General features: G+C 39.5%; 1 protein-coding gene across 1 annotated transcript in view; it reads left to right on the top strand.

Moving 5' to 3' along the window:
• Positions 1-5,106: 5,106 nt before the first annotated feature.
• Positions 5,107-16,679, top strand: part of tacr3a (tachykinin receptor 3a) — a 31,224-nt gene continuing 19,651 nt past the window's right edge. The window contains exons 1-3 of the mRNA XM_074629986.1: positions 5,107-5,746; positions 11,504-11,692; positions 14,301-14,451. Of these exons, the coding sequence (XP_074486087.1) occupies positions 5,376-5,746; positions 11,504-11,692; positions 14,301-14,451 (711 nt within the window). The 5' untranslated portion in view covers positions 5,107-5,375. The remainder of the gene's footprint in view (positions 5,747-11,503; positions 11,693-14,300; positions 14,452-16,679) is intronic.

The raw sequence follows: 16,679 nt of genomic DNA on the forward strand, positions 1-16,679 counted from the left end.
TGCTCAGGTGAGCCGAGAGAACACTTCCACTTATCCATCCATTATCCGTAACCGCTTATCCCATTTGGGATCACGGGGGTGCTGGAGCCGATCCCAGCTGACATTGGACAGGTCGCCAGACAATCACAGGGCTGACACGTAGAGACAGACAATCATTTACGCTCACATTCACACCTATGGGCAATTTAGAGTCAACAATTAACCTAACCTGCATGTCTTTGGACTGTGGGAGGAAGCCGGAGAAAACCCACGCTAACACGGGGAGAAAATGCAACATGCAAAGAACATGCAGTCTCCACACAGAGGGACCCCACGCTGGATTCAAACCTCCTATGATGTTAAAGTAAAAGCAAAACTTAAAAGCAACACGTTCTAACACGTAACACTGACTGAAATGTTACATTTTGAACACAAGCAAAACTAAACTTTAGGTTTAGGCAACAAAACTACAATCTTTTTAGAACACTTGTGAACATAAAGACAACTACACGTTGTCGGTTTCACACAGGATGCGAAACCCAGTCTCCTGGATGAAAACCCTGTGTTTGTGTCCCATCCACTGAGAATGTGTTGCTTTACTACAGCGCCTGACTTCTGCTCCTGTCAAAATTACTACGGTGGCTAGAGGTCGTTGTTGTCTTCTTTAATTCTTTCTTTTGGTGATTGACCATGTGAATAGATGATAAAACCTACTGGTGGGTGTAGTAGGCCCCTATTGACCCACATCTATGGTGCTTAACTGATAACGTCTATTTAATGGCCTGCCACTGGAATCATTGTGATCTTTTCTTCCTTTTCTAAATACTAATTTCAGGAGTCCTTTGTGTGTTAGGTTGCATCAACATAACCACAACGTCTCTGCATCAGGGGACCTTTGTTATGTGTCATCCTCTTCCCATGTTTCCAGTCTATCAATAGATGCTAGAAATTCCTTTCATTACTGAGTAAGGTTTCCATCATCATAAGGTGGATATGAAAAAAAAATGGAAAAAGAGCAACAATATAAATGTAAACCTTTCTGACAGCTTTTCAGAATCCACCAGATCTTGACTTGTCAGCATCAAGCTGTAAACACCGTCAGTCTGTCAATCTCAAACAATCACAAACGTGTTTTTCTTCCCTTATTTTTGCACAGTATTAAAATGAAATGTCCTAGAATATATTTCCACAGTATTCCTCTGAGAGTTTAGCTTCATATTTCCCTCAGGAGGACACCTCTAAATATTGAAATAGACTTACTGTGGTGCAGACAGTGTAAGTGTCACTGATTCTATATCATATTGATCTGCGGCGTGTGTGTCTAACGATTCACTGAAGGGAACTTAAAGACTCAGGATCTGCAAAAGTTTGGAAGTTTCCCTACAGAACCTGAGAAACCATTACATTGTGGTCTTTATTTTTTTTTCCTCTCATTATCCTGTTATCAAAAACAAACCAGACTTTTAAAGAAGTTTTCCCATTTAGGTGCATCTAACTTCCCGCTAGTTCATCCCTGCAAGTATCACATCCTTTCAATCACAAAGTAATGACTTCCCCTGCTCTGTAATAAAGGCCTTGGATCACGCAGTCAACAACCGGAGAGCCCCAGATGAGGTCCATTCCTTCTAGTGGCAACCTCGATATAAACTGCATAGTTGCTTTTTTTTCTGTAATTGCGTTTTTTCCCCTTTTCACCTAATGCACTTATTCTCTCTGGGGAATATATAGTTTTAATATTGCATTGAGGTCTTGAGCCCTAGGCCTTTGACCCAGGCCCCTGTTCGAAAATGACATGCCCATAATTAATATATCTGTAATTACAAGGTCTATTTGAATAATCGGTATCATAATAAAGGTAACACTTGTGAGATTTCTGCCGAGGTGCAAGCATCAGTATATATGTTACTGTGTCAGAGTAAATGACGATGGAACAGAGCATAGATGAAAGCAACAAACAAAACTGTACACTTTCAGAGTGAATATCCCTTTGGAATGAAGCAGTTGCCCCAAAACCTCTAACAAACCATATCACAACATTCAAACATTACCTCTGCACAGACTGATGCTACTAAAGTGAAGCAGAGCAAAGTTGGAGTGGTTTTAGTGGAGGTATGTTAAGGCGGATTCTTCAAATTGGCCATTTGGATACATTTGGGTACCATCTGTGTCAATTGTAATTTTCTCTTTTAAACTCATTTAATTTCATTTACATTTATTAATTCCATCTAAATACCACTGTTTTTGGTTTTGTTTTGACAAATCGATCAATCAAAGCTCTATACATGTTCCCATTCATAGAAAACCATGACTCATTGGTCTACTTGACCAGCTCATACCTGTATTGCACAATAGTATCAATCTTGCAGCCTGCAAGACCCACTGAAAGTTACACCCCTTTCTATTATTCTATTATTATAAAAATAATAATTTGATCAATAATTACCACCATTGCACATGTTGTAATATATATCTATATATATATATATAGATATATATATAAATAATATTTTGATGAATAATTACCACCACTGTACATAGAGTGAAAATATATATTATAAAATGTATCAATCAATTTAATATTGAGATAAACCATCATTTGCAAAGATAATTTCTTTAATCGCAGGTTGAACGCCACAATAAGAAACAGAAAGGGGCGTAACTTTCAGTGGGTCTTACAGGCTGCAAGATTGATACTATTGTGCAATACAGGTATGAGCTGGTCAAATAGACCAATGGGTTATGGTTTTCTATTAATGGAAACATGTATAGAGCTTTGATTGATTGATTGATTTGTCAAAATAAAGCCAAAAACAGTTGTATTGAGATGGAATTAATATATGTAAATTAAATTAAATGAGTTTAAAATGGAAAATTACAAGAGGTTACAGATGGTACCCAAATGTATCCAAATGGCCGATTTGAAGAATCCGCCTTAACATACCTCCATTAAAACCACTCTGACTTTGCTCTGCTTTGCTTTATTAGCATGGTTTTAAATAAATGTTTTAACAGGTCACACAGGAAAAATGCCACAGTACACTGCAAACCGAAGTCAAAAAATTTAATCAAAATATTATGCAGTATTCATTCATACGAACTAAGTCACTGAATATGTATGCTCTATTTCCACACTGCAAACACTGTTGTGATATTAAACCGAGTCCCCCATCATGACACTTTTGGCAGTATTTACATATCCTCGGGGACAAAACTTCAAAATTGTCAGTTGTCTCATATGAATTTCAATCAGCATTAACATGCAGGATTGCACAGCAGAGCAAAACAGTCATTTGATTTACGTAGGCTGCTGGGCCTAACACATAAAACCCCCTTGTTTTAAACCACTACAACATCAATCATTTTAACAACATCTTGTAATGATTATGGGCTTTCTTAATTAGGGGTAATTTAGGTTTTGTTTCTGCACCACACAACCCTCTCGATTACTCAAACATACCTTTAGCCTACATTCAGATGCATTTGAGAGCATAAACAATAAGACTATAATGTTTGGGTAACCTTTGGCAGCTTTTTTACGTAGACCTGAGATCTGTTTGTATAGTAAGTATTTTAAGATGAATTTCAGGATGTGTGTGAACAATTATTTTGCTTCTGCTGTGTTGTGCAGTAGCTATAATGCATCTGCACTGTGAACTGCTGCCTGTCTAGATCAGATTATAGCTAGGTATGGGTTGTTTCAAACAACTAAATGACTCTGGACACCTGCTACTGTGTAGTAGAAGACAAATAGCTGTCTGTTGAAAAGCTTTACTGGACTGATTGGATTTGATCTGCCATGTAAGACATGTAAATGTACTCGTGTAGAGGTTACCACATAGCACTAAAGGCTATGCAAGGAGATGAAGGAGGTTTATCCGATGTGAACAGTTGGATGTCTGGGGGGGACTGCAGCCTGATAGTTGTGAATATTGATGTGACAGAAAGAGGAAGAGTCGCAGCCATTCGGATACAGTATTGCACATTTCTTTTTCTATTTAAATTTGACAGTGGTGGGAAAACTCAACAGAAGGAGGCTGAACTGTATGGACTGTATAATGGTATGTGTCCACAGGATCCGTCCTTTCCACGCTCCCCATTCATTGTCTATGTAAGCAGCCGTGCAATGCATTCTGGTAGCGTGGCGGCGCGATTCGAGAAACGGAGCGTCACGCCGCCTGCTCCTCATTTGCATAAAGTTGAGGTCTAGTCTACTTTATGCAAATCACGGGGCATCCGACGCGACTCACCGCCTCTCGAAACTTCCGAGAATCTTTTAAAATAAACGTTGTCGATCCAAAATAAAGACAGATTCAGCAACTGCATGGCTTATTTCTCGCCTCAAATGTTTTCAAAAACACATTTCGGTGAACTATTTTCGTGAAATAAGAGAAGAAAGTTTCCAAACAAGCCTCCATACTGGTTCCGGTTTGAAAGCTGGGAGCAGCAGCCAGCGGAGGGAAAGCGTTCGTCCAATCAGGTGGAGACAGCCTGTGACTAGCGACAGCCCACCAAGCGTCCGATGTTGGGAAGCGTCGCGTCCCCTCGCGATAAAAAACGCCCTCGTGGACACGTACCATTATGGTACGTGTCAAAAGGCTTCGTGCTTTCCACGCTCCCCATTCATTGTCTATGTAAGCAGCCGCGCAATGCATTCTGGTAGCGTGCCGTCGGGATCCGAGAAACGGAAAGTTGAGGGCTAGTCTACTTTATGCAAATTACGGGCATCCGATGCGACTCGCCGCCTCTCGAAACTTCAGAGAATCTTTTAAAATAAAAGTTGTCGATCCAAAACAAAGACAGATTCAGCAACTGCATGGATTATTACCACTAGAGTGTGTTACTGTACATACACACACACACACACACACTGCCCTGCAATATCACAATATCCTGTTTGCGGCTTCTTTGAAATACTGCTGCTGCTGAAACAAGATCAGGGGTCACAGAAGATAGCAATGTGACTGTCTGACTGATTGTATCGCGAAGAGAGAGACACACAGCCAGCGTGGCCCCAATGATCTGTTATTCATGAAGTTTAAAACAGCAGCCACAAGTATCAATCAATCTCTTTCACCGTGTGTGCCACTCGTGCGTCACTGAGTGCGCACTGCTGCTGCTGCTGCTGGAGGAGGAGAGGAGAGGCTGTGCGCTCACACACCCGCATTCAACAGTCACTGGAGGATACTTCTCACATGTTTTCATCGCGTTTTTATTAGTAGGTTTATTACTTTTATCTGCTGACATCTGTGCAGGACGATTGGAGACATTCACCGTGGGGATCTTGCAAGGACATATGCATCTTTAAGGGATGGTGATGTGCGTAAGTTGCGCGCTATGGTGCATATAGTGCACCTCAGTGAGTAGATACGACTCGTGAAAACAACCAAAGCAAGAGGATGGCAGCTCCGCATAACGGATCCAACATAACGACGGCGAACTACACCAACCCGTTCGTGCAGCCTCCGTGGCGCGTGGCTCTCTGGTCCGTCGCTTACAGCTCGGTGCTGGCGGTGGCTGTGTTTGGAAACCTCATCGTGATCTGGATCATTCTGGCGCACAAGCGCATGAGGACGGTGACCAACTACTTTCTGCTGAACTTGGCGTTTTCGGACGCGTCGATGGCCGCGTTTAACACTTTGATAAACTTTATCTACGCAGCCCACGGAGAGTGGTACTTTGGAGAGGCTTACTGCAAATTCCACAACTTCTTCCCGGTCACATCTGTGTTTGCAAGCATCTACTCCATGACTGCCATAGCTGTGGACAGGTGGGGTTTATGAAATGCTGCAAGAATTACAGATTATGCTCGATATGGTCCACACACCTCACACCCCTCTTTCTCTATAAGTCACCAGTTACATGTGTGGGTAATATTGTGATTTTTTTTTTTTTTATCAGAGGAGTAATTATTTTGATTTTGCCAGATATTGTGACATGTGTGGGTAAATATTGTGATTTTTTTTTTTTATCAGAAGAGTAATAATTTTGATTTGGCCAGACATTGTAACATGTGTGGGTAAATATTGGGATTTATTTTTTTATTTTTTTTATCAGAGGAGTAATAATTTATATTTTACATACTGCAAGAATTACAGATTATACTAGATATTAACACCTGTGTTGAGTGGAAACTGTGGATGTGTCGAATACAGTCTTATCATTACCTGCAGTGATATACAGTACATATATATATATATATATTTATATATTTAATGTCAAGTGCAGGGAGAACAGGAGGAGGCAGAGGGGGCAAGCATCACTGAGAATAACAAGTGCTCTTTTCTATGAAGGGTCAGTTCAGAATTAACTTACACAAATATTGGTTTAATTTGTCTAGTTTTTGAGATTTCTGCCTCCACACCAATAAAATGTAGGTTAATGGCACTTTAGCAGAAATATAACTTCTTAAAAATTCAACAACAGTGTCTTTTCAGAGACAATGATCCTGTTACTCTGGACAGGCTGTTCTCATACACCTTTCGTAGCTATACCTATATGCATTCGATTTTGGGTGAGGTAACATGATGTATTAGTTGTGTATTGGAGTTAAAAGGGGGGAAAGCAATAAAGCCATTGAGGTGGAATATCCCATTGTAATGCAGACTGCATTCAACACACCTTAACCATCAGAGAAGAAATGAAATACCCGACCACATGCACATGAATGAATTTGAATATGAATATTTCAAGCAGCTGTGTTAAAAAATCCTTAACCCAAACACTTTTATCTCAGCTTGCATGATGTTTTCAACATCTCTTTTCAGATTATTCCACTTGGCTGCTTCCCACCAGCAGTGGAGGAAATCTTCTTCTTTAAACATACATCAGTGTTGTGTCTTGAAGACAAACTGCACTCCACTTGGCGCTGCTTATGCAGTTAAAAGTCATTTGATGTTGTAGCTCGTGCCCTTGTACTCATAAAAACGTACTTATGGTGTCCCCATCAGTTTCATTTAAATTCCACTGATGGCATCGCATATAGACATATAGACATATAGACATTGTCCCCACATCATTTCATCAGAGTTAAAGCTCCCTGCTGATCTCAGTGCATGTATTTCAGTTCGCAGACGAGGGTGATAATTACTTGAATTATTATACTGGGAAGGCGGTTTCCCAGCGGGGTGACTGCCGTCTCACCCACAATGAGTCTATATTCAACACATTTATTTGTACATTTTGCTGCAAATGAATCATAAAGTGAAGTTGTTTTGCAGAGTCTGCAATGCAGTGAATTACTCTGCCAACACCCTAGAAAAAGATCACCCTTTCCTCCGCGCCTTTACGCTCTCTGACTCTCTTGTTTTCTGTCACATGCATTTATCTTCTTTGCTCTTTCCCACTTCTTTCTTTCTTTGTTCCACAGTCTCTTTCTCTCTCTCCCTGCCCCTGTCGTTTCCAGTAATGTGGTGATGCAGTCATCGCTATCAGCCGGGCTTTGATACTGATCAGTGGGCCGTCATACATTGAATAAAGGGATTAGACTGATGAAGGAAGCGGCCACAGGCCCAACATAATGAAAACAAAATGCGTGTAGAAGGTGCATGCAGGCCACAGTGTGCGTCTACAGCCAGTGTACAAGTGTCACAGTGCGTTGTGATGTTGTGCGAGGTGTTTTCCTCCTCCAGTACTTCTTTGACACACAAAACGGAGCAATGCATTTCCTGAGGCCGCACTCGTTTTGGCTCCTCTATGGCAACTTCCATGGGTTTATAATTTTGGTCTGCAGTGTCTGTTTGATTCTGTCAACTGTTTACTGAGAAAGAGAACATCGGTATGACCTACACGATGTAGCTGTAACCTCCGGTCATGCTTTCTGTAACCTCAGTATGTTGCTGTTTCCGCTCTCTGATGTCTTGAAATGGCATGAGGCCACAGTTCATGATCATTTGTGAATTTGTCCTTCCTGTTGACTCTCTGTACTGCCAAGTGTGTTTCCTCAGGCACTGGAGCAAAACAAACGCAGATTGCTGTGTGAAAGGTAACCGGCGAAGCCTTGGAGCTTTTTGTGATAACACGGCTGCTGCCTTTTTCCATTATTAACACCTGTGTTGAGTGGAAGCTGTGGATGTGTCCAATACAGTCTTATCATTACCTGCAGTGATATACAGTACATATATATATTTATATATTTAATGTCAAGTGCAGGGAGAACAGGAGGAGACAGAAGGCAATCATCACTGAGAATAACAAGTGCTCTTTTCTATAAAGGGTCAGTTCACTATTAACTCACGCAAATATTGGTTTAATTTGTCCAGTTTTTAAGATTTCTGCCAATAATAAAATGTAGGATAATGGCACTTTGCTTCAGCAGAAATATAACTTCTTAAAAATTCATCAACAGCGTCTTTTCAGAGACAATGATTCTGTTTCTCTGGACAGGCTGTTCTCATACACCTTTCGTAGCTATACCTACGAAAATGTAATTCACCGAAATTTGTATCTATCCCACAAATTAAATTTGTATGTAATCTAGGGCTGCACAATTCATCAAAATTGTATCAGAATTGCAATATGGCCTACTGCAATTTTCAAATCACAGTATTTGTTAAAATCGCAATATTTGTTAAAGGCAAAATGTGGGTCAAAATACCATTTATATGAAATATTGTGGTGCTGCAGAGATACAGTATCCCAGCGTACACATCATATTCTACAGGCTTAAAGAAAAACACATTTGTTTGGTAAAGATCCCCGCAAAAATCACACCAAAACCATTTTAATGTGTTTTTCAATGAAAATGAGAATAATGATGTATGAATTATCATTCCTTCTAATATCGCATAAAAAATTAGGAATAACATTTCGTAAGAAATCAGAAAAAAACATTGATCTTTTGCCCAGGAGACAGGCGTTCGTACCCCTTGTGAGGCCAGAAGTCAACGTTGGTTTATTTGTCACTTAAAGTACTTAAGTTACGCCACTTCTGGAGTTATATTTAGTTTTGTTGTCTAAACCTAACCAAGTCGATCTTTTCCTAAACCTAACTAAGTAGTTTTATTTTTAAAAGACTGGAGCGGAAATTGACACAAGTGTCACTTGTTGCTGGACATTCAAAACCACGAAAAATGAGAAATAACTTTTCTTAAGAAATCATACGAACCGTTGTATGTGGATACGTTGCTCCGGATGATCCACAGACTTGAATAGTTTTTAATGAAACTACTTTCAGGAGCAGAAATAGTCTTTTTGAAAACTGTTGACAGTGATATCTGCAAAGTCTCCAGTGTAATGTGGACATTGTTTGTGGAAGGAGCAGCAACACAAATAAAAGTCCATTGATTCACTTTGATTGTATGGTGGTGACAGCAGAAATCTCAGAGGTGGATACCTCAAAATCCAAACAAACAAAACCAAAAGTATCTGCGTGGCTAGATACCATTAGTGTTGTCATTTGAACTGACCATCTAAGTATTTTTAAAGATACTGTGAAGTGAGGGTGTCTGAAACATTAAACACACTCCTCACCTCCCGAGGACATGTGAGCCAACACTTGACATTTAGCTGTGTGCAAAACGTTGGGCTACTGGCGCTGCAAGTCTCATCCAAGTTAATCTCTGCTAGTTAAACACCAGGCGGTGATAAAGTGAGTGTTTAGTTGGTGTTGTCAAACCACGGTGACTCCTTTTTCCAAACAATACGTTGTCTGAAAGCTTTCATGCAGCTTGAGCCATAACAGACTCCCAGGTTGAACAAAAAAACTGTAAAATGATTTATTAATTTGCTGCTGTAATGTCTCTGTGACAGTGCCCAGTCGATGCTGACGCCTCTGTGAATGTGCCTTGATGTGTGTAATACTAAGCAGGAGTGTGTGTGTGTGTGTGTGTGTGTGTGTAATCATATTATTCAAGTGTTCCTGGCTTTGCATTGTGGTTATTGTTCAGTGGTCACAAGTCTATTAGATCAGCCACCGTTATACAAGCTCGTTGGATCTCAAATAACACAGACTGCTGTGGCACATTCTTGATTGGACATCTAACAATCTATTCACACACTGCCAACCACAAGGGCCAGCGGGACACGTGAATAAATGCCAAGCAATTACTGGTGAATAGACGGGGCATCTTTGTTGTCGTCCCTCAGAGAGCTCCAGTCACTGAGGTGACAGGACAAGACCCATTCTTTACCATCTTTTTAAGAGTGATTTAGCGCTTCTAAGCCTGCATTAGCAGCAATTGAAAATCATCTAGCATCCTGAGTTGGGTTCATTGTCAGCGCGTAATCTCCTGCCAGTTCTGAGTGCTTCAACGTGCGGTTCAAACCAAATCCCATAACAGTTTTTTGGAATGAAACATCCATCAATTTCCCTGAAAATCAAACACCACAGTGTTTAATGTTTAAAGCTAATTTGACTTTTTACAGGCTGCCAGGCAGAAAATACAGTATGATATTAATGCAGAATGTTTTTAATTTGTTTCTATTGGTACCCACAAGTCTCCCCTTTACAGACATGTCCACTTTATGATAATCACATACAGTTTGGGGCAAGTCATAGTCAAGTCAGCACACTGACACACTGATAGCTATTGTTGCCTGTTGAGTTTGCCATGTTGTGATTTGAGCATATCTTTTATGCTGAATGGAGTAGCTGTGAGGGTTTCTGGACAATATGTGTCATTGTTTTGTGTTGTTAATTGATTTCCAATAATAAGTATATACATACATTTGCATAAAGCAAGCATATTTGGCCACTCCCATGCTGATAAGAGTATGACATACTTGACAAATCTCTCTTTAAGGTACATTTTGAACTGATAAAAAATGTGTGATTCATATCGCAATTAATCATGCGATTAAATATTTTAATCAATTGACATTCATGCGTACAACACGTACAATATATATATATATATATATATATATATATATATTAGGGGTGTAACGGTACGTCAATCTGGATCAATATATCGATTAAATGATCAATGATCTAATCGCATCGATGCAAAGTGAAAACAGCGATACATATCATCATCTTTAAGATATGGCCTCTATAACCATTTCTGTCCAAGCGCACCTCCTTACCACAGAGCCCGGTAATAAAATGGTCAAATCATATTTTAGTTGCTTTGAACCAAAATTGCATCTTGGCAGACTTTGTGATATCAGCAAATATTGTATAGTTGTCCAAGGAATCAATATAATATCATATTGTGATGAAACTTGTGATTTTCACGCCTACTTTTCATACTATTCTCTAATATGTTCCTTTTTTCTCTCAAATACTGTTTACTTTTAATTCAGGCCACTGAAAATCCTTTAGATTAAACCATCCAAGAAATTTAAATTACTCTTTATTTGAACAACTCTTTGGTAAAAACAAGATTTAAAGGGCTTTTGTGTGATTTTTTGTGGGCAAACTCAGTTTCACAGATCTGTCGATTAAATCAACTTATCAATTAGTCGACAAAGTTGTATGTCATTTGACTAAGAATTTCTTTGGTTGAGGACAGCCCTATTAAATATGTTATTGAGGCTTTGAACACAATTATGTCTTTATAACCTACGGACATCTCTGACCTTGTAGGTACATGGCCATCATCCATCCGCTGAAGCCTCGTCTGTCGGCGAAGGCCACCATCGGAGTCATCGTCTGTATCTGGAGTATGGCCGTGGTTCTGGCCTTCCCTCTAGGCTACTTCTCCACCACCCGAGCTCTGCCCCGCAGGACCCTCTGCTACGTGGCCTGGCCCCGCATGGCCGACGACGCCTTCATGTGAGAAATGTTTTGTGACTTGCTTTCACAAAAACTGTTAACTTGCTTTGATACCACCAGGCAGTGTAGCTCGGTCCTTTCCACTTCAGCTAACTGTTGCAACAGCTTTGTCTAATGTAGATTATTTTAACTGGTTGCTTCATACAAGTTAATTATAATTTGCACACAGATGTAATCATTAAGTCATTCCTTGTTAACTGTTGTCATAGCAGAACGATTAGACAAATGGTTGAAACTAGTGTTATCAATTTACACTGGGAGCTCGTTGCCTGTGACGGACCACATCCCTTCACGTTCATGTTGACAGTGACATGCACACTCAGTGTTGTGCTGTAAAGTTAGGTTTGGAACAGATGAAGGCACGAGTTGGTTGTACTGTAACAGAAAATAGTTTTCGCCAAGTTGGAAGTTTTTGTTGATGTTTTTCTAATTTTTGACCATGTCGTGATCCAGCCATCCTCACATCAGTAAAAATGGCAAAGCACAACAGAAGTGGATTAAAATATGAATCCACTATCTGATAGATATTTGGATTATTATTAATGAGGAAATATTAGACATGAAATCCACAGTGTATCATGTGTTAGCCAAAAATGAATAGGTGTGAATTGCTAGCAATACACATATCCTGCTGACTTTGGATATTACCCTATATTTCTTGAATTTCCCTCGGGATCAATAAAGTTACTATCTATCTATCTATCTATTTGAATAAGTTCAATACACACATATACAAACAGAATTCTTGAAATTGACACCATCAGTGAAACAAACATTGGCACTGATGTCTACTTAACCACCGTCCCTTAACGATTCACCAAGTTCTCCAAATGAAAGGATGTCCATGCCCTCTAGGACAACTTATAGAAGCATTTTCTGATCTTACTTTTGTTGACCCATCCATCCGCTCTGCAGGGTTTACGTTAGCACTGGCTGTGTAAATGGGAAACAAACAAAGTGGCTCGGACCACCCGACTAAGTACTGAATGTCTTTTTATTTATGTTTTTACAATCAAAGCTTCTATTGCGGTTTTCGAAAGAAGCTTTGAATGTCTGTCGTCATATTTTATGACTTTTTTTGACCGCAGGGAAAATGTGGTTTTTGAGAGGCTAACCGCCAACAAATATGGATTGAAGCAGAATGTTTCGTTAGATAAAAACATATTGTGAGTTTTGGAAATTATTAAATCTATCTTTTTTCAATAAATCTTGACCTTTGGACTTCGGACTGCGACAGTTACGCTCGCTTTGAGTGTGTCCGTGTTTGAGTGAGGCAGGGAGGGAAAGAGAAGGTGGAATACTGCATGCAATGTTTCAGTAAGGTATTAATAATGGTAATTTGAATGTCAACGTTATGAATGAAGCTTCAAACTATTTAGTAGGCTACAGCCCTACGAGCCACACACTATTTTTGAATTTGACAAACGCAGAAATCGAACCAACCAGCCTCTTATTTTATTTTTTTAGGTTGCTTCTTCATTTAACTTATTTTCAAGTTATGTCAAATGTAGACTATTATATGGCTATGTAGAACATATGTCCGGTAGTTGTTCTATATGGCAAGAATTCTGGAATATTAACGCCGTAAAAGAAAATCTTCCGTATACCAAAATCTAACGTATACCAAAATCTAACGTATACCATTCATACACAGACCTTGTCAATCTATTATAATGTTGCTCAACCACTGTGCTGCTCAACTGGCTCCAGTGTTCACCAACATCTTCAATACCTCCCTCCGCCAATGTACAGTATCACAGCGCTTCAAGGACTCAACCATAGTCATCCTCTCTTACTTGAAATCAATCACCACCCCTCTGATGGATATTTATCAGTTTGCTTACTCGACACCTACGCCAGCATTCCTATTCATTGACTTCAGCTCGGCCTTTAATACAATAAACCTGATCAATCTCTTCAATAAACTGTTGGACATGAATATTGACCCCTGCAGAGCCTCCCGTGGCCGGCAAGCCTATTTAGAAGCACAATTATCTGACATTAAGTACTTATTATAATGCCTGTATTCATTAAATATGTGTCTGAGTTCTTATTCAGAGGTGTACTATTGAGCCTTGCTGCCTCAGCATAAATATGACAATGTATTTGCTAAGTGTGAAGAAGCTGTTTTGTACATAATCAGCAGGGCCAGAACTCGCATATCAGAATATGTACCAAAATATATTAAACCACAACTGTGTGTTGTCTGATAACAATGTTGAGATGAAGTCACCTACATCAAGTGGCCTTGATATCTGTGTAGGTACAGTAAGTGCCAGGCATTGCTCCTGCAGTCTGAAGCTTTGTTGAAAACTGTGGATTTCCTGCCTGCAAGTATTGCAAAATAAATTTCAGAGAGACACTCTCTGTTTGTGAGCCTTTATTACAGACATTTCCACCACATGTTGTTTTGAGAGCGCTTGCTGAAATGATGCTGTCGTTCTTCTTGGGAAGACAGTCAAAATTCAGATCAAACCCACAATCATCTGGTACAACAGGTACCATAAATACACAAGGTTGATAGGTTATAAAATCTACTATGTATGAAATTATATATGAGTACAAATATTTTATAAACGTAAACATTTGTCTGCCTTTTTCTTCCCAGGTATCCTATCATAGTGACAGTTCTGGTCTACCTGCTGCCGTTAGTGGTGATGGGCATCACTTACACCATCGTGGGGGTGACCCTGTGGGGAGGGGAGATCCCAGGAGACTCATCTGATAACTATCATGGACAGCTCAGGGCTAAAAGGAAGGTAAGAATGTTTGAGCGGAAATAGAGCACTATTCATTCAAGAATTCAGATATGACCCGGGGCAGCCCAATTACTGTGAACATGACGGTCTTTGAATGCCAGAAGTCAGAGTACCAGGAATAATCTGTAATGTTCCGCCAATGAGCAGCCTGTCGCTCCAAGTAATTATTATCTCACTTCTGGAAAAAATGAAGGATGATTACAGGCAGTCTGCCATTTTGATAGAGATCCGGGAGGTATTCCAATTTTCTGATCTTTTTTTGTAAAACTAGAAGGCATTCAAAAAGCATCTGCCAAGGCAGAGCAATTATCCATCTTGCTGTTACTGTATACCTTTAGGATTTGGAGTTAAGCTTCTGTCTATTAATTTAGTTGCTGTGGCAAAAACATGAATTGTCTGATGGGGGAAAATCCCAAACCACCACCAAATCTAATTAATTGTAATGAATTCAGTGTATTCCACTGATAAACAACCTGGTGCAAACAGAACATTTTTTTGTACATGATTTTGTACAACTTTAAACCTCTTATTCTTGATATTTTACATCTCTAGATGAGCCAAAATAAAACTCCCTGTAAGCTTTGGGTTGTGTTTAATCACTGAAACTAATATTTCTGCTCTGAAAATGATTTAGTTTGATGAATATTCAGCAGGTTTGTTTAGAAACCATTGTTTTTCTTCACTAAGACAAGAACACTGGGCTCTTGAAGGAAATTAATTAAAAGTAGGAATATTACATTCAATTCCCACTAGTGAGACCGAAAAGAAAAATAATTCAAAAATAATTGCTCAACAATTAATAATGTTGTGCAGCTTTGCATCAGTTTTAATTTGCTCTGTAGTGTAGAGAACGATTATATAAATCTTACACTTCACAGATGTTTCACTCGTAAGTGTAAGATTTAGTTACAGCATATTGCATTGAACAAGAATAATAACTTTTGCCTCCTGCATGCGTTTGCAGACAGCTAGACTGACTGCACTGTGAACATTTCAGGGAGGAAAACCTTGATTCCACAGAACACAACCTTTCTGGTTGTCACTTGTCCTCAATCAGCTCTTTGTCCATGCCCACGGACAGGCACAAGCTGTAAAAACCAACAGTGTCTCAAGGCGTTATGAGTTTGTCTGCACTTTGGTAAACGTATTTGACGTGGTAGACGTATTTGACGTAAAGTGTTGTCACGATATCATAATTCGGACTTTGATACGATACCCTGCCCGAATATCTCGATACCGATACTGAAACAATACCACGGCTAAAACCTAAAGCATCAGGAAAAGTAATGGAATAATAGATGACCGAATGAAATTCTTTTTTTTTTGTTAATTAAATATGTTAATGTATTAATAAAAAAAAATACATGGTATGCCGTAATCTGATGTTCCCTATACTTCAATTCATGTTATTCCTTTGATAGTTCATTTTATATTTGCAACCAGATATAGTTTTTTTTTTGTAAAACAGCGCCAGCGCCGGTGGATCAGTAACAGTTCAGGCGGAGAGTGATACTGCAGCATGGTAGACGGCGAGAGGCTTCCAAATCAAAAACCCACTAAATAATAAATTATAGATAATAAATTCAGATGAAGTTCTGTAAGAAGTTGATGAGAGAAAAGCTGCTAAAATCAGGAAGACACCACAGTAGCTGTGTTGTGTCAAAGTGGTGTTTGTGAAGAGAATCTCAACTGTGTACTGTACTGTGCAACACTCTTGACGATAAGGCCTTTATGTCTCAAGGGCTCATTCAAGACATGCTTTTACAATCAGACCGTTTACTGCTACAATGAAGAATGGCCAAATATGAGAAAACACATCTGGAAGCCGACAACTAGGTCATAAAAGGGTGATAGAGGCAAATAAATCATTTACTGCAGCATCCCTAAAATGACATAACACTTCCCATAGACGATATGATGGATATCCATTCCTCTTGTTATCTTCTTTGGAAAACATTGCTCTGCTTCTGATTTGGTCAACCCACTGTTTGATTTCCCTGTGGCTGCCCGAGCTCCCGAGCATCAACAGAATCGTTGCCTATGAATGCAGTGTCCATATTTTCTGTCTTTGCCTTTCACCTTCTCCTAAGAGCCAGTATTTGCTTCACCACGGTGATCATTATTTCTGAGTCTTCCAGCCAGAAAATGGGTCTCTGGGGAGTCCGTCCTGAGTAACCGTGAAAATCAATAAGTGAAAAGGAATGGTTGTGTCTGTGTGTGTGTGTGTG

The sequence above is a fragment of the Sebastes fasciatus genome, chromosome 3 (assembly GCF_043250625.1).
Source record: "Sebastes fasciatus isolate fSebFas1 chromosome 3, fSebFas1.pri, whole genome shotgun sequence".
NCBI lineage: Eukaryota > Metazoa > Chordata > Actinopteri > Perciformes > Sebastidae > Sebastes > Sebastes fasciatus.